The sequence below is a fragment of the Orycteropus afer genome, unplaced genomic scaffold (assembly GCF_000298275.1).
Source record: "Orycteropus afer afer isolate SDZICR_OR568_19922 unplaced genomic scaffold, OryAfe1.0 scaffold00309, whole genome shotgun sequence".
Lineage (NCBI taxonomy): Eukaryota > Metazoa > Chordata > Mammalia > Tubulidentata > Orycteropodidae > Orycteropus > Orycteropus afer.
In genome coordinates this window covers 2275392-2295417 of record NW_006921896.1, presented here as the reverse complement: position 1 = coordinate 2295417, position 20026 = coordinate 2275392, and the positions used below count along the sequence as shown (strand labels likewise).

The 20026-nt window shown below is 36.0% G+C and overlaps 1 protein-coding gene across 1 annotated transcript in view; it reads left to right on the top strand.

Annotated features, from left to right (window-relative positions):
- The window catches only part of HERC5 (HECT and RLD domain containing E3 ubiquitin protein ligase 5), a 125734-nt gene that overhangs the window by 32266 nt on the left and 73442 nt on the right, over positions 1-20026 (top strand). The window contains exons 9-12 of the mRNA XM_042782412.1: positions 2588-2647; positions 4076-4169; positions 7984-8173; positions 12801-12955. Of these exons, the coding sequence (XP_042638346.1) occupies positions 2588-2647; positions 4076-4169; positions 7984-8173; positions 12801-12955 (499 nt within the window). The remainder of the gene's footprint in view (positions 1-2587; positions 2648-4075; positions 4170-7983; positions 8174-12800; positions 12956-20026) is intronic.

Sequence of the window (20026 nt, the reverse complement as noted above, 5' to 3'; positions counted from 1 at the left end):
TTTTTTCCTTTTTTAGTTTGTTTGTTTTAGTCTGTTTTAAAATAATTATTATTATTATTATTATTGTCCTTTCTATTATTTAACTTTTTTCTTCCCTTCCCAAATTCTAGTTTTCAGCTTTTTCTCTCTTCTCTGTTCCTGGTTCCAATTTTTTTCTTTCTCATGGTTAACCCTGTTCCTTGTTTTCTTTCTGCATTTTTTCCCAGTTTTTTCTTAATTTTTCTCCTACTCTGCCTTTTTTCTCTTATTGCCCTCTCCCCAGATATTGCGGGCTTTTTCTTTTTTGGTGATTGTTCCTGTGTCTTTATGTGGTATGTGTTTTGTCCACTTGCTTTTACTTTTTTTATGGTTTTTCAATTGTTATATTTGTCTAACTAAGTGGGAGACAGCAACCATGCCCATACAACACAACCACACCTGCACCTCCTGCAGTTCAACTTACTGAGAGCCACCACTTCCTTCTCCACCAATTGGCCAATAATAAACAACCACCAAAAAGAGCCTGACTCACCCTTACTGCCCTTCATGAACAGTTAATAGAGATCTAAATACAACAATGTTGCAATGCCTTGGAGACAACAGATAATCACAGTCTACACAAAGAAACAAGATAAAGTGGTAGAAACAAGGGAGCAGGATATAGACCCAGAACACATTTCTGAGGAAGCAGCAGCATTGGAACTCCCTGATAAGGAAGTCAAAAGAATTTTACTTAGGTATCTTCAAAGGACTGAGAGACAGATCAAGGAAAACACTGACAAAATTAAGGAAAATTAAGACAAAACCCTAGAACAATTTTGGAAGGAAAGTACAAGAACAAAATGACAATATAAATGAAAAATTAGAAATGATACAAAATCTACAGATAGAAATCTGGAAGATTAATACTAAATTTTCAGAAATAGGTAACATATTGAAAGGGCAAAGGAGTAGAACTGAATCAATGGAAGACAGAATTAATGAGATTGAAGACATACCTGAATACTTCTTTGGAAAGGGAATAGTCAGAAAAAAGATCAAAACAAGATGAAGAAAGCCTAAGGTTCATGTGGGATACCATCAAAAGGAATAACCTACATGTAATTGTAATTCTAGAACAGGAAGATAAAAAGAAAACCACTGGAGAAAATTGTCCAAGATTTGTTGGAAGAGAACTTCCCTGATATTATGAAAGATGAGAATATATCCATTTAGAAAGTCCCATGAACCCCAAACAGAATAGACCCCAAAAGAAAATCACCAAGACATATTAACTCATCAAAACCAAAGACAAAGAAAGAATCCTGAAAGCAGCATGGGAAAAACAAAAAGTTACTTACAAAGGACAACCAATAAGAATAAGTTCTGATTTCTCAGCAGAAACCATGCAAGTGTGAAGGCAATGGGCTTGTATGTATAAAACCCTGAAAGAGGAAAATTTCCAACCAAGAATTATATACCTAGCAAAATTATCTCTCAAATATGATGGTGAAATTAGGAGATTTCCAGATAAGCAGAAATGAAGGAAATTTGTTAAAACCAGACCAACCTTACAAGAGATACTAAAGGGTGTCCTTTAAACACAGAACCAATAATAGCAAACAATAAGCAACCATTAATACACAAGATGACTTAACCTAGAAACCAACACAACTGTGGACATATCCAAAGTACAATAAGCTTACAAGATTGTAAACAGGGAACCAGAGACATCAATTGGCAAATGAGGACAACTACAAACCAAAAAGAGGGAAAAAGAGGGTAGTTACAGAACTTCTAAATGGTAAGGAAGTCAAGAGAGTTTCAAGATAGAATGGACTGTTCTAAACTCGGGGAGAAAAATATAATCACAGGATAACTTCAAAGAAAAGTGATAACTTTCATATCCCAATAAAAAAGGACAAGCACAAATATTTAGCAAATATTAAAACAATAGCAATAAAGGAAATGATAACATGATTCATAAACATAATGAGCTCACCACAGAAAATTTGTATGAAACAAACCAGGAACACCATGAAAAAGAAAAATAAAAAAAAAATAGCTCAATAGTTTGCCAGCCCTGCTCCTATCATCTGTAAAGATTTTACTCATACTTAGAAACATCTTTTAGACATAATTTCAGTTATGACTTTGTAGTTTTGGGAAATAGTTGTACATCTTAATTTGCAGAGCATAAATTATCAAGAATTGTCTGTGGAATTTACTCCTAAAATGAAACTCAGTCTCACCTTCTCCCACTTAATTTCTGCTATTTTTGTTTGTTTCTACTTAAGTGCTGCCAAACAGAAATAAATAGGGTCTGGGAAGTTGGGTGGCTGAGAGTGTTTTATTTGCCCTTGAAAATGCTGACCCTAGGTCAAGCCTTTTCTTCTTTCTCCATGGCTTCTCTGAGTATATGTTTTTATTTTCCATGTTTGCCACTGAAATTTTGAGATTTAGCAAATGAAATAGACATTTTAGATGCCCATGATACTATGCAAAAGATAGGAGACAGGGAGAAGCTCAGAGAACAGTTATGAGGTGGTTTATTTATCACATCTCATCATATAATGAGGCATACTGTATGATTTAATTTATTTTAACTACTGTCTTGTATCTTATGTAGGGAAATCACAGAGATATTTTCATCTCCTGCTTGTTTAACTGGAAGTTTTTCAAAGAAAAGGTAACATATAATAAAATAAAATTCTACTAAAAATACTGTGAAAGTCTTAAAATATTTTACAAAAAAAAAAAAAAAAGCTTCAATTTTTGGATAATATATTCAGTTCAGGCATTATTTTCCAAGGGTAAAATAATTAGTTTCTTTCATTTTTAAATTTACTTTCATTTTCTTTCTTTTTTTTTTTTTCCTACAAAAGCAAATATATGATTATTGGAGAAAATGTCAAAATGAAATACATATAGCAAGAAGGAAATTAAAATCACTCTTAATCCACTATTTAAGAGTTTGTGGATGTATCCTTCTATATGCCAATGTATTTTTTCACAAAAAGTGGGATCATATTGTTTTATATCTTTCTTTACATTAATTTTCCATTATCTGTATTATTCAATGTGTTTCTGCTACATCATTTTCATGGCTATATATTATCCCATGGGATTGACATACCTTACGTTATTGAACCATTTCCTTACTGCTAAATATTAAATTTTCTTTCAGTTTGATAGAAATACTAGAGAATTAGTCTGAAATAATTACTTTTTTCTGAAATTTTGCACATTGTTTCTTTAAAAGAAAATTTTTTCCAATTTTCGGTCACTAAATATATGTATTGTTTCACAAAAATGCTTCTAGTTTTAATAAATATATTCAGTTCAATATAAACATCATTTGTAGGTTAAGATACTTACACATTGCATTAATAATATTCTGTTGAAATACTAGGAGTTAATAATTCATTTTAGCCTACTTTGTGTCCTCTGAAGCTCTTTCTTTTGGTCCACGTTTTCAGTTCTAATAATTGGAAGAAATGGTCATATTTTTAAAGAAACAGGAAAAACATCTACATTTTTTCCTGTGACAGTTTTTTTACTGGATAAGAAATATTTATTGATTATCCATTTTAGATAAGGTAATATCGGAGTTAAAGTCTGATAATATATATATATATATATATATATATATATACACACACACACACACACACACACTATATGGTAGTGCAGCCTTGATAATTTTTTTGCCATTTAAAAATCATTTGTTGCATACTGTATTTGTATTTGCCCAAGGTATTAAAATTCTGGTATAGTTGAGAAACTCAAAAAAAAAAAAAAAACAAACCAACTACCGTCAAGTCTGTTCCAACTCAGCAACCCCATTGCGTTTCCAAGGCTGTAAATCTTTACCGAAGTAGATTGCCTCATCTTCATCTTGCAGAGCAGCTGGTGGGTTTGAATCACTAACTTACCCACTCCACCATCAACGCTCCTTAGTATAGCTGAGAGAAAGGGTAATTTTATTAAAATGCAGCAAGATTTAGAAGAAAATTTGCATTTAGGTAGTTAATATAATAAAATAATGTACTTCATTTAGAAGTATTCATTTTCATTTATTTAACTATCCACTTCTGTGTTTATCTTGTTTCTACAGAATAGCTGCAGAGACGATGTCTATTCATTTAGATTTAAATAAAGCAAGAAACACCTTTAAGGAGTTAACCCAGAAGGACTGGATTACTAACACGGTAGTATTCCTCGCATTGTCATTTGGAGAAAATACACGAGAACGTTTCAGATGAAATATTTTGTTTTGAGAGATTCTCTGAGACCCTGAAGCATGCACAGATTTAGTAAAAGTCGGCATTCAGGACTTTTCCCACAGGGCAAAAGAATTGATGTTGTGTTCATATAGGTTATAAATAGTCTAAATAGTTCATTTGTACACACCTATGTGCATGCGTGGGAGCTCTAATAGCGTAGTGCCTAAGGCACTTGACTGCTAACCAGAAGGCTGGTGGTTCAAACCTACCAGCCACTCCTCGGAAGGAAGGTTGGACAATCTACTTCCATAGTGATACTGCCTAGGAAACCCAAGGAAGGGTCACTATGAGTTGGGTCCGACTCGACGGCACATAACAACAGCGACAACCACATGTTGTTGTACTAGAGAGAATCTTCAACTCAGGATTTTAGGAAGATGATTAAAGAATTTGTTGAGATTAGTACACTAGAATAAGAATAACATTTTATATGTAATTGTTTTAACCATAAACATAGACTTAAAGGTACCTTTTCTGATATGAGTATCCCCCTCACCAAGGAATTGGCTGGATTCTTCAGTTGCACATCTTCCTTTTCTGTAGGTCCAAGAATGTTCTTGTTCTTTCTGGCACTGTTCCTTCCTTGTTTTGGTACTATTATTACTGTTTTTTAAATTTTATATATGAAGATGCTTCAAACATGCTTTCTTTATTAATTTAGCCTTTCTTAACACAACCCTAACTAATTTATTTCTCTGTTTTATTGTTCTGCTTATTCTAAAGGTGATACTTTCAATGTTCTTCTCTCAATCTGTTTATTTTTGGGTCTCACTCTGGTATCTTCTTTTTTTCTCTCTTTCACCCTCTACTTCTCATCATCTTGCCTCTCTTTTTATGTGGCTCACTCTGTTTCTATATCTCTGTCTCTTTCTTTCTCAGTCTTGTTCTTACCTCTCTCTCTCTTCTAGCTCTCCTTTCTCTCACCTCCCTTACCTGTTTGCATGCTCTGTCAGCCATAATCAGCATTCTGTACCTTAGCTGCAAGTACTCTCTTACAAACACTCCTTTCTCTCAAAGAGAAATGGAAAGCTCAATTCTGCTAACTTTGGCAGAACTACACTTCAATAAAGACCTGAGGTAAAAATGGGTTCCTAATTATGCATTGTCATGACACTTTCAGATAAACACCTTTGTCACTACACTATACCACTTGATACTACCTATAACGTAACCTGTAACATAAAGAACTCTGGTGGCACAGTGCCTAAGGCATGTGACTGCTATCCAGAAGGTTGGTGGTTCAAACCCACCAGCCATTCCATGGAAGGAAGACTGAGCAATTTACTTCTGTAAAGATTTACCTCCTTGGAAACCCAAAGGGTTTCTTATGAGTCGGAATAGACTTGATGGCAGTGAGTTTGGTTTTTTGAGTTACAACATAACCCAAAAACTATCATGTGGACTATTTTGTCAGTTTATTCTTGCTAATTTTGTACTGATTATTTAAAATCTTCCTGTCAGGACCAGTTTTAACTTTCAGAAGAAAATTTTAAAAAAGGCTAAAAAAAATAGAAGATCATTTCTGAATCTGTGGAGAGAAGAGGTTGGATCAGTTCATCACTAAAGTCCCTTTCTGCTACTGATTTTACCTTGGTTGTGCCAGATATATAATGTGCAAATATTGTAATCATAAGGCAATCTCCTATTGTTTTAGAGGAGAGCTAATTGGATTACAGGATATGCAAAGTTTCCTTCTATCTTGAAATTCTGTGGTGTGGATTCACAGACTTGGCATTCATTAATTTGTTCAGCAAACATTTGAGTACTCACTATACACTGGGCACTTTAATGAAAACTCCCAATGAACAATGAAAGAGGCATGTCCTTCTTTTAGAAGCACATGGTTTAATGAGTTAGACAGACATGTAAGTGCAATTCAAAGTGTGAGACTGAGTGTGTTTTACACTCTGCTGTCTTCCCTAGTGCCTACTTTAGAACTTATTAGGTATACAGTAAGTATTTTTGAATGGATGAATTTGGTCAACAGTGTTAGGGCAATGAATATAAGGTTTACTTAGAGTACTCAGAGCAGGTTACTCGGGAAGTAGGAGCTTATGAAGTGCCTACATGTGGAAGGACATTCTAGACAACCAGGAAATTGTGTGCCAGGGCACAGTTATGAAACAACAAAACTGACTTGAGGGAATCACAGTATCACTAAAGCATTTGGGGATGGGGATGGGAAGTTTGGAGGTATAGCTAATGATGAGCAAAGAGGGCTGTGTGCCATTGAGATGTAAAATAGAGTGGTCAGGTATATATAACTCCAAGGACTGAGCCCCAATAATAGGAGCCCAATATAGTGTTTTGATTAAAAAAAAAAAGAGAGAGAGGTGATTTTAAGAACTTACACATTTAGAGATACATTTAGCCAACATCTCATTATTATTTCCTGATAAAGACTAGGCTTTTGAGTCAAATCCAGGGTAGAAACCTACTTAACTATGTGTCCTTGAGCAAGTTACTTAATTTCTCTGAGGTGCTAATAAATCATTTATGTTATAGAGCTATAAATATATATACTCAAATATATGTAAATCAGTTACCTCAATAACTGACTAATAACAAATACTCCATAAATACTAGTTTATCTCCTTAAACCAAAAAAACCAAACTCACTGCCGTTGAGTTGGATCCACCTCATAGTGACCCCTCCTTGGGTTTCTGAGGCAGTATCACAATGGAAGTAGATTGCCAAACCTTATTGAGAGTTTAAAAAAAATATTACTATCTGAGCACACACACCAAACAAAAATTCAGAATTCCATTTTATTTTTTTTCTGAATAGCTGCATTCTGAATAGGGAAAACTATAAGGAGATTGGAAGTACTAGAAACTTGGGTTCATGGTAGATAGAGTTTATGGTTAGACTGGTGGTCATATGAGAAGCTAATAGGAAACCATGCTAATTTGTGTTGTGGTTTTTATTGTTTTTTTTTTATTATTTTTCATTTGCTTTTTTATGGCTCTCATACATTTCTCCTCTTTAAAAATCATCAGGTGTCGTCGTTTGATCTGGAGGGTAGAATATACTTCTTAACATTGGGAGGACAGTCTACTAGTTCTGAAACCAGTCCAATGTAATTCTTGCACATGTGATTTCTTCTTGATCTCCTTCATGCACCCCAACAACTAAATGGGGGAATCCTACCTGTTATGGTTGAATTGTGTCCCCAAGAAATGTGTGTTGTAAATCCTAACCTCTATGTCTGTGGTTATAATCCTATTTGGAAATGAGTTGTCTGTTAATATACTAATGAGGCAGGATTACTATAGGATCTCTTACAAGATCTGAAAGAAGCAACCAGAGATGGGGGAAGATAGATGCCAAAGCACATGGAAGTGTCCAAGAAACCAGGAAACAAAAGCTAAAGAGACAAAGACCTTCCCCTAGAGCCAACAGAAAGAGCTAGAGCTAGAGCTGGCCGCATGAATTAGGATGTTTAGCCTTCTGAACTGTGAGAAAATAAATTTCTGTTTGTTAAAGCCATCCATTTGTCATATTTGTGTTATAGCGACACTAGATGACAAAGACACTACCTCAGGCACTTACTTGGGAGGTAGATACGATGGAGTGTAAACATGGCTTTCAGAAAATACTAAATGATTATTCCAATCTTGTGATGAAATGAAACACCAAGTCTAAAACTTGATTTATTACAATATGTCAACCCAGTGAACACCTGCTGTGTTTGAGTGCTCCTCCACATACATGACACCTGATCGTTTTTGTCTACAGATCACCACATGTCTTAGGGATAATCTGCTCAAAAATCTTCCACTGGGTTCTCCATACCAAGAAGCTTTAGAAATTTTCTTCCTGCTCCCAGAATGTCCTGTGATGCAAGATTCTAACAACTGGAAGAGCTTGGTGGTTCCATTTGCAGAAGCTGTCTGTAAAATCAGTGACCAGTTTTCAGGGGTTCTGGGTAAGATCGATTATTTACATTTGAAAATATTTTGATAAGACAAATACTTCTGAAAGTTATAGCAAAACATACTTAAATAATTGTAAATACATTCATATTTTTAGTTCATATTGTTGTAGGTAAGTGTTGTCAAGTCGGCTTGAACTCATAGCAACCCTACGTACAATAGGACAAAACACTGCCCGCTCGTGTGCCACCCTCACAATCTTTGCCATACTTGAGCCCATTGTTGAAGCATCTGTGTTGGTCCTTCTTGTTGAGGGTCTTCCCCCTTTTCAGTAATGCTCTACTTTATGAAGCATGATACTTTTCTTCAGGGAATGGTCCCTTCTTCCAATATGACCAAAATAGGTGAGGTGAAGTCTGGTCATTCTCACTTCCAAGCAACATCTGGTTGCACTTCTTCCAGATTTGTTCATTTGTTTGGCAGTCCATGGTAATTTCAGTATTCTTTACCAATACCATCATTCAAAAGAATCAATTCTTCTTCATTCTTCCTTATTCATTCTCCAGCTTTCACATGCATATGAGGCTATTGAAGATACCTTGGCTTGGTTTAGGCACACCTTAGTCTTCAAAGGACATCTTTGCTTTCTAACACTTTAAAGAGGTCTTTGCAGCAGATTTGCCCATTGGAATACATTATTATCTAATTTCTTTTTTTCCCCATGTACTTCTCTATGCCTTCCTCTTCCTCAATGCCACCGTATTGATCACTTACATTTGGTACTTTGCCCTTCCCTTTTTTGAAATAACTTCAGGAAAATTTTATTTGCATTAGATATTAGTGATACTGTTCAATAATTTCTGCATTCTGTTGGATCACCTTTCTTTGGAATGGGCACAAATACCAGTCTCTTCCGGTCAGTTGGCCAGGAAGCTGTCTTCCAAATTTCTTGGCATAAACAAGTAAGCACCTCCAGCACTGCATCCATTTGTTGAAGTATCTCAATGGCTATTCCATCAATTCCTGGAGCCTTGGTTTTCTCCAGTTCCTTCAGTGAAGCTTGGACTTCTTCCTTCAGTATCATTGGTTCTTGATCATATATTACCTCCTGAAATGACTGAATGTCAGTCAATTCTTTTTGGTACAGTGATTGTGTATTCCTTCCATCTTCTTTTGATGCTTCTTGCATCATTTGGTATTTTGCCCATGGAATCTATAAATATTGCAATTCGAAGCTTGAATTTTTTCTTCAGTTCTTTCAGCTTGAGAAATGCTGAGCATGTTCTTTCCTTTTTGTTTTTTAAATGCAGGTCTTTGCACATTTCATTATAATACTTTGTCTTCTTGAGCTGCTCTTTGAAATCTTCTGTTCAGCTCCTTTATCTTATCATTTCTTCCATATGCTTTAGTTAATCTCCATTCAAAGAGCAAGTTTCAGTCTCTTCTGACATCCATTTTGGTCTTTTCTTCCTTTCCTGTCTTTTTAATCACCTGTAGCTTTCTTCATGGGTGATGTTCTTGATGACGTACCACAACTCATCTGGTTTTTGGTCATTGGTGTTCAGTGTGTCAGATCTATTCTTTAGATGGTTTCTAAATTCAGGAGGGATATAATCAAGGTCCTGTTTTGGCTCTCGTGGACTTCTTTTAACTGTCTTCAGCTTCAGCTTGAACTTGCATATGAGCAGTTGATGGTCTGTTCCACAGTCAGTTCCTGGCCTTGTTTTGGCTGAAGATATTGAGCTTCTCCATTGCCCATTTCCACAGATGTAGTCAATCTGATGCCTGTGTATTCCATCTGGCGAGGTCAATGTGTATTGCCGCTGTTATGTTGTTGAAAAAGGTATTTGCAATGAATAAGTTGTTGGTCTTGCAAAATTCTATCATGTAACCTTTTGCATCTTTTCTACCACCAAGACCATATTTTCCTACTACCAATGATTCTTCATTTCCACCTTTCACATTCCAATCATCAATACATCTTGGTTGCGTCTTTGGTCAATTTCACACTGCAGAAGTTGGTAAAAATCTTCTATTTCTTTTCTTTGGCTTTAGTAGTTGGTGTGTAAATTTGAATAATAGTAATATTAACTGATCTTCCTTGTGTTGTTGTCAGGTGCCATTGAGTTGGCTTCAATTAATAGTGACCCTATGCACAACAGAATGAAACACTGCCCAGTCCTGTGCCAGCCTCACAATCCTTCCTATATCTGAGCCCATCACTGGAGCCACTGTGTCAATCCATCTCATTGAGGGTCTTCCTCTTTTTTGCTGACCCTCTACTTTACCAAGCATGATATCCTTCTCCAAGGAATGGTCCATTCTGACAACATGACCAAAGTAGGTAAACCAAAATCTGCCCGGTCTTCCTTCCAAGGAGCATTCTGGCTGCACTTCTTCCAGGACAGGTCTGTTAGTTCTTTTGGTAGTCCATGGTACTTTCAGTATTCTTTGCCAATACCTTATCACTGACAGCATCGTACTTCAGGATAGGTCTTGAAACATCCTTTTTTACGATGAGTGTAGTACGATTCCTCTTTAGTTTGTCATTCCTGGCATAATAAACTTTAGGATTGTCTGATTCAAAGTGGCCACTATCAGTCTATTTCAGCTCACACTTGACTGCTAACCAGAAAGCTGGTGGTTCAAACCACCAGCCACTCCTTGGAAGGAAGGTTGGGCAATCTACTTCCATAGTGATACCGCCTCGGATACCCAAGGAGGGGTTGCTATAAGTCGAGTCTAACTCGACGGGATGTAACAACAGCAACAACAAAATGCTTAGGATATCAATCTTTATGCTTTCCATTTCATTTTTGACAACCTCCTATTTTCCTACGTTCATACTTCATACATTCCACATTCTTATTATTAAGAGGCAGCCATTTCTTCCCATTTTGAGCAAATGGAAGTCCGGAAGTTTTACTCCATCCGTCATTAATGTCAACTTTACTTTGAGGAAGCAGCCCTTCCCCAGTTGTATTTTCAGCGCTTTCCAACTTGGTGGGCTCATTTTTGGCACTGTATCAGACAATGTTTCAGGGGTATTCATAAAGTTTTCTAGTAATATATCAGACAGTGTTTCACTGCTATTCATAAGGTTTTCACTGGCCAGTTGTTTCAGAAGTGGATGGCCCCCTCCTTCTCTCTAGTCTATCTTAGTTTGGAAGCTCCACAGAAACTTGTCCACTGTGGGTGACCCAGCTGGTATTTGAAATACCAGTGGCATAGCTATCAACCTCACAGCACCACACAGGTCACCACAGTATGACAAATGACAAGTGGTAGTCAAACTGGTAGCACAGACATAAAAAAGTTGTACAATCATAAACAATTCTTAATCTAGATTTTAATACAGTATGTTATCCCATCTGAACAAATAATATGGTTAATTTTGTCTGTCTCTTTTCTTCACAAATTAATTAAAGTTTGTATGTCTATTAACTGTTAAGAATTTTTTTCCAGGACATTACATCCTAAACATTTAATTATAATTTCATTTATTCACTGAATAATTTATTACAAATACGGTTTTATAATTGTGATATGTATTTTAAATATCTTTTCATCGGTATTGGAAAATATCATTTTTTTTTATCATCAAGGATTTGAGAGGGTTAGCAGACAGTATTTCTACATGCATACTTGTATGAGCTGTAAGAATGTCCAGGTGTAAGTAGACAAGGGGCAAGTTTATGGTGGCATCTTAGCCATAACCACTTACCCTGAGGGAGTGAGTAGTTGGACCCATGGGCTCAGGACTGTGGTCACAGGGGATATCAGGCTCAATTGGCATAACACACTACACAGAAACATTGTTCTGCATCCTACTATGGTGAGGATCTTAACTGGGGTCTTAAAAGCTTGCAAGCGGCCATCTAGATGCAACAATGGGTCTTTCATCATACAGAGCAAAGATGAGTGAAGAAAACTAAAGCTTCATGGAGACAGTTAGTTCAAGGGACTGATAAACCATGTAATCCTCAGCCTATATGACCATGAGACAGAAGAACTAGATGGTGCCTGGCTACCACTGTCATCCACTTGGAGAGGGATGGTGCAAGAGATCCTGGATAGAGTGGGAGAACAATGTGGAACAAAACTCAAAATCATAAAAAAAAAACGTCTAGGTTTGCTGGTCTCATAGAGCCTGGTGAGACTGTAGCCCCTCCTTAACCTTCTGGTCTGGAACTGAACTCATTCCTGTGGCTTCCAGCCAAACAATAGACAGACATATAGGGTGAGCATTTACATCAGGTAGATACACTCCTTGGAGCAATCTGTCATGGAGAACAGAAAGGCAGTGTTTTCACAGGGAGACAACTGGGGAGGGGAAGGGAGTGCTCCGGAGGGGAAGGTAGTTACCCTAGTGGTAACTACGGGGAGAAGTGTGAACAGAGCTGTTACATTGTGGGGAATTGCAGTCAGTGTCATGAAGCAAAATGTGTATGAACTGCTCTGTGGAAAATGAATTTGCTCTGTAAACTTTCACCCAAATCACAGTGAAAATTTAAAAAAAGAGAAAGAAAAAGGAAAGGGTGAGGAGGTTAAAAGAAAAGCAATCTCATCTTTTACATTTCATAATTTAAAAAAATAGATTAAAGAGAAACTACACTCTGTTTACATATATGTTTACATATATTCCCTGACAATTATATTTACCCTTTGTGTATCTCTCAGAGAACTATTGGGCATCTTTGGAAGAATCCATTTTTGGCAACCTGGTCCAGATGCTTAAAAGAACCATTGTCTCTCAACTTTCTATTCGGACTGAAAGTGCAAAGGATTACCGTCATATTCAAGCTGTCCTAGAAATGTTAAAAAAGCTGCACAGGGTAAGGATTCATTTACAATCTCTATATATTTATTTGGCAATAAAAACACCTTGTCTTAAGAAGACACATAAGAAAAATTTCAAGTTTATACTGCAATTTTTAAATTGTGGTTTATTTTTATATCTACATACAAAAGAGTATATATGAAATCTATGTACAATTTGAAGATAAGTAATAAACTTCAGTGTACCTGACGTTAAAAATGAAAACCATTCTAGTACTTTAGAAATGCCTGTGTATCACTCACAGATTTCACCCCATCCACCTCTATCATGATTTTGGATTTTAGGGTAGTCATTCCCTTGATCTCCCTTATTGTTTTAAGACTCTGTGTATGTGTTACTAGATAATGTGTTGTTGTGTATTTTGCTATTTTTGAACTTTATAATGAATATATATGTGTCGCACTCAACATTTTATTTTATTAATTCAGCCATATTAGTGCTTATAACTATTTATCATTCATTTTCTTTTCTGTGTGGTAGTCCATAGTGTGACTATAACATAATATACTTATTCAGTCCTCTGCTGATGTATATATGTGTCATTTGAAGTTATTGCTTTAGTTTGTTTTGCTTTGCTTTGCTTGTTTTTCCCTTTTCTAGAATACACACAGCTATAAAAATTTGTGTGAGAAGCTCTGGTGGTGCCATGCTAAGGCATTCAGCTGCTAACCACAAAGGTTAGTGGTTCAAACCCACTGTCTGCTCTGCAGGAGAAAACTGAAGTCATCTGTTTCTGTAAAGATTTTATAGCCTTGGAAACCCAATGGGTTGTTATGAGTTGCAATCAACTCAATGGCAGTGGGTATAAAAATTTGTGTGCCGCCCTGGAGAGTACAATCATGGGAGTAGGAAGGGCTGGTTATGCACAGGAAGACAGCTCAGGGGGCAGAAGAGTATGGAGGGATGGACACTGGGAAGAGGTAACTATGGGGAGGAAGTGGGAAGGGAGCTGTTGCATTGTGGTAAATTGTGGTCAATGACATGAGACAAAGTATATGTGAACTGCTGTGTGGAAAGTGAATTTGCTCTGTAAATCTTCACCCAAATAAAAAAAAAAAAAAGTGTACATATCCCTTCGGGTTCCTGTATCAAGAGTTGGTTTTTAGTTTTCATACCTAATTGGGGAATTGACACGTTGTAGGATGTGCATATGTTATTTTTTACTGGTAATGGAAAACTTTTCTAAAGTCTTTGACAAGTTTCAATCCACTCCAGGAGTTGATGAAAGTGCCTATGGCTGCAGATCTGATTTAAAAATTTTGAAAATATTGTAGGTGTGAAATGGTACCACATTATGGTTTTAATTGCATTTCCTTGGTTCTAATGAATTCGCCATCTTTTCATATTTGTCATTGCAGTACTTGGTTCTTTTCCATGAAATGCCTGCTCTTGACTTTTGCCTGTTTTTAAAGGGCATGTTTGTTTCCTATTGATTATAGAAATTATTTTGTATAGTCATTCTTTATCAGTTGTAAGTGTTATGAATATAATATCCCAGTATGTATTTTGTCTTTTCACTTCACGATATTTTTTAATGAATTCTTATCCTTAATTTTAACATAGATGAATTTGTCAGTTTTTCATAATTTTCACTCTTTGTGCCTTGTTTTAAACTTTTTTCCTGTTGCAAGATTAGATTATTACCCTAGATCAGAGTTTGGGAGCTCTGGTGGCATAATGCCTAAGGCACTTGACTGCTAACAAGAAGGCTGGTGGTTGAAACCCACCAACTGCTCCTCAGAAGGAAGGTTGGGCAATCTACTTCCATAGTGATAGCACCTCAGAAACCCAAGGAGGGGTCGCTGTGAGTTGGATCCAACTCGATGGCAGTGCATTTGGTTTTGTTTTTAGACTTCTAATAGAATTCTACATTGAAAAAATAGAGGCTTGGACCATTCTAACTCTGGGGCCCTCTGCCTTGTCTTTTCACCCCGGTTCTGTCCTGTACAATAAGGACTATCATGTGCCAACATGTGAGTACCCTAGCTTATGTGTCTGACTTCCATCCCCACCTCCCACAATAACCAATTCTTAGCCACCTTTGGGGCCTAAGTGTACATTTATCTGTGGCACAGTCCATTCTCCAGAGACCAATGTAGGGAGGAGGACTGTGCAGGTTGTGGAAGCTGGCTTGTAGCCATTTAAGGAGATTATTTCAGGTCTTGGGTATCTGGAGCCCAGTCTTGAAGGGGATGCATGAGCTGCAAGTAGATGTGTCATTTTGGTCCTACAAACCACTTACCCTATGGAACTTGCTTAGAGAACAGTAAGACCAAAGACCTTTAAAATCATGGTGCCAGGGCAGAGGCACTCTTGCTTAGATCTAAAGGGGGTATTGATTTTAGCTTTTCTGTCCATAATTTGGTGTTTAATCCAATTAGGAATTTATCTTTTTTCCCATATAGAAATAATTACTCTAGCACCATTTATTGAAAAGTCTATCTATTTCCTACTGATATGCATTACAAACTCTGTTATATATCAAGTTTCCATGTTTTAGGTTCATTTCTGGGTCCCTTTTCTTTAATATTGGTCATTTTATATGATTGCAGTACTACACTCCTTTAATTATTGTAGTTCTGTAATAGTTACTTGTATCTGGTAAGACAAGTAACCTACTGTTTCCTTGAAATGTATCTTGGGTATTTGGGGCCCTTATCTTTTCCATATAAACTTTAGAATTGGCTTGTCAAGTTATGCCAAAAAATTTGCTTTTAAATTAAATTTGATTGGAGTTGCACTGAATCTACTCACTTTGAGGAGAATTGGCTTTTTTATTATTTTGAAATTTGAAAGTGTATGTTTTTCTATTAGGTCTCCTTTAAAGTCTTTTAACATTCTGTGAAAGTTATGGATATATTTAGTTAAATCTATTTCCAGGTATTTATATTTTTTAGGCTATTTAAGTGGTAACTTTAAAAATTGATATTATCAATTTGTTATTGGTTTGTAGGAATGCATTGACTTTGATTATTGATTTTTTTAAAACTTTATTGAGGTATAATTCCTATCATTTATAATTTATCTATTTAATATTATAATTCAGTGTCTTTAATATAGTCAAACTGGTGCAGCTGTTACAGCAGTTGCTTTTATAACATTTTCATCATCTCAGAGAGAAACCTCGCTGTTTAGCTCTCACCTCCATATCTCTTTGTCTCTCCCATTACCATTCACTAGCAACCACTGACCTACCATATATATTTCCCTGTTCTGGACTTTCTTAGGAATTAAATCATATAATATGTGGCCTTTTGTGATTGGCTTCTTTCACTTGGCATAATGTTTTCAAGATTCATCCATGTTGTGGTGTGTATCAGTACTTCATATCTTTTTATGGCTGATTAGGATTTCATTGTATAGATTATCACATTTTGTTCATGCATGCATGTACTGATAAGCATTAGTGTTTTTCTACCTTTTCACTGTTATGAATAATGCAGCAATAAACCTTCATGCACTAGTTTTCATTTTTCTTGGTATGTATGTAGGAGTGGAATTGCTGGGTCATGGTACCTATGCTTAATCTTTGAGGAAATGCCACTTTTCTCCAAACCAGCTACATTTTACATTACCACCAGCAACATATGAGGGCTCCAGTTTCTCCGCATCTTCTCTAACACCAGTTATTGTCTGTTGGTTTTTTAATAATTTTTATTATAAGCACCCTCCAAACTCCAAACTCACTACCATCAAGTTGATTCCAACTCATAATGATCCCCATTGGGTTTCCCAGGCTGTAAATCTTTATGGAAGCAGACTGTCTCATCCTTCTTCCATGAAGCAGCTGTAGGGTTCCAACTCCAACCTTTTGGGTAGCAGCCAAATGCCTTAACCACTATACCACCAGAGCTCTGGAATAAGCATTCTAGTAGGTATAAAAGAGTATCTTATTAGGGTTTTGATTTGCATTTCCCTGATGGTTAGTGTTGTTGAATGTCTTTCACATGCTAATTGGCCATTTGTATGTCTTCTTTCAAGAAGTACCTATTCAGATCCTTTGCTCATTTTTAATTGAATTGTCTTTTCATATTGAGTTGCAAGAGTCATTTATGTATTCTCAGTACAAGTCCCTTATCAAATATATGATTTACAAATAATTTCCCTTACTCTATGGGTTTTTGCTGCAAAAGACCTCTTTAAATTTTTAAGAAGCAAAGATGTGACTTTGAAGACTAAGATTTGCCTAACCCAAGCCATGGTATTTTCAATCACCTCATATACATGTGAAAGCTGGACGATATATAAGACAGACCAAAGAAGAGTTGATGCCTTTGAATTGTGGTATTGGCAAAGAATACTGAAAATACCATGGACTTCCAGAAGAATAAACAAATCTATCCTAGATGAAGTACAACCAGAATACTTCTTGGAAGTGAAAATGGCCAGACTTTGTCTCACCTACTTTGGTCAAAAGAATCCCTGAAAGATGGTTGTATGTGTTTTATTAACTATGCAAAGGCATTTGACTGTGTGGATCATAACAAATTATGGATAACATTGAGAAGAGTGGGAATTCCAGAACACTTAGTAAGGAGCTCTGGTGGCATAGTGCTTAAGGCATTTTGACTGGTAACCAGAAGATTGGTGGTTCAAACCTACAGCCATTCTGCAGAAGGAAGACTGGGCAAGTAGATACTTCCTTAAAGATTTACTGCCTCAGAAGCCCAAAGGGGGTCTCTTTGAGTCAGAAATGACTTGATGGCAGTGAGTTTAGTTTTCACATTGGCCATTTGTATGTTTTTAATTACACTCATGAGGAACTTATACAAAGACCAGGATGCTGTCATTCAAATGGAACAGGGGGATACTGCATGGTTTAAAATCAGAAAGGGAGTGTGTCATCATTGTATCCTTTCACCATACTTATTCAATCTGTATGCTGAGCAAATCTGAGAAGCTGGGCTACATGAAGAAGAACACAGCATCAGGATTGGAAGAAGACTCATTAACATCCTGCTACATGCAGATGACACAACCTTGCTTGCTGGAAGTGAAGATGAAGCACTTACTGATGAAGATCAAAGACTACAGTTGTCAGTATAGATTACACATAAACATAGATAAAACAAAAATCCTTACGACTGGACCAATAAACAACATCGTGATGAATGGAGAAAAGATTGATGTTGTCACGGATTTCATTTTACTTGGATCCACAATCAACACCCATGGAAGCAGCAGTTAAGAAATCAGAAAACATATTGCACTGGGCAGATCTGCTGCAAAAGACTTCTTTAGAGTGTTGAAGAGCAAAGATGTCAATTTGAAGACAAAGATGCACCTAACCCAAGCCATGATACTTTCATTAGCCTTGTATGTGAAAGCTGGACAGTGAATTAGAAACACTGAATAAGAGTTGATGCCTTTGAATTATGGTGTTGTCAAATAACACTGAAAATACTATGGACTGCTATGACAGTCCATAATAAATATGTCCTGGAAGAAGTGCAGCTGGATTGCTCCTTGGAAGCAAGAATGGCTAGACTTCATCTCACCTACTTTGGTCATGTTGTCAGAAGGTGCCATTCCCTGGGGAAGGATATCATGCTTTGTAAAGTAGAGGGTTAGTAAAAAAGGGGAAGACCCTCAACAAGATGGCTTGACACAATAGCTACAGTGATGGGCTCAAGCATATAGGGGAGTGTGAGGATGGTGAACAACTGGGCAGTGTTTCATTATACATAGGGTCACTATGAGTTGGAGCCGACTCAATGGCACCTAACAACACAACATGGGTTTTTGCTTCACTTTTTTGATGACACTCTTTCAACAGAAAAGTTTAAAGTGCTTTTGATGTAGTTTGACTTACTTATTTTTTCATTTGTCGCTCAAATCTTTGGTGTCATTTCTAGGAATCCTTTGCCAAATCCAAGGTCATGAAGATTTATCCTATATTTTCTTCTAAAAGTTTTATACTTTCAATTCTTATATATTTAAGTCTTTAATTCATTTTAAGTTATTTTTGGTGTATGTTTTGAAGTAAGGTTCATAACAGAGTTATGCTTTTGTATATGGCTGTCCAACTGAGTTGTCCCAGCACGGTTTTTTCCCCATTGTATGGCCTTGGCACCCTTGTTGAAAATCAATTGGTCATAGATGGATGGCTTTATTTGTGGGTTCTTACATTATTTTCCATCTATATGTCTATCCTTGTGCCACTGCCACACTATCATGATTACTCTTGCTTTGTAGTAAATTTTGAAATTGGGAAGAGTGAATCCTTCTCCTGGTTCTTCTTTTTCATGATTATTTTGGCTATTCAGGGTCCCTTGCAATTATATGTAAGTTTTAGAATCAGCTTGCCAATCTCTGTAAAGACATCTATGATTCTGATGGGAATTGAACTGAATCTATAGATTAGTTTGGGGAGTATTGCCATCTTAACAATGTTAAGTCTTCTGATATATAAGCATGGGATATTTTCCCTATTACTTAGATTTTTTATAATTTCTTTCAACAATGTTTTGTAGGTCAGTGCATAAATTTTATACTTCTTTTGTTAAATTTATTCCTTTCTATTTTTTCTTTTTGATGCTACTTTACATAGAATTGCTTTTTAATTTTATTTTCAGATTGTTCTAAGTCAATAGAAATAGAATTGATATGTGTATATAAATCTTGTATCCTGTAATCTTGCTGAACTCATTTATTAGTTATAATAGTACTTTGTGGATTTCTTATGATTTTCTGTATACAAAAGTCATATCATCTACAAATAGAGAGTTTTCCTTTTACCTTCTCATTCTGGATAACATGTATTTATTTATTTTTCTTACCTAATTACCTTCATTACAATGCTGAATAGGAATGGTGAGAATAGATATCCTTGTCTTATTGCTGGCTTAGGGGAAAGCATCCAGTCTTTGACCATTAAGTAGTACTTTAGCTGCATTTTTTCATAGATGCCCTTTGCCAAGTTGAGGAGATTCTCTACTATTTCTAAATAGTTGATTGTTTTATATCAGGAAAGAGTGTTGGGTTTTTTCAAATATTCTTTCTGTGTCTATTAAATGATGATTTTTTAAAAAGTTTTATTTTGGATATATATATATATATATATATA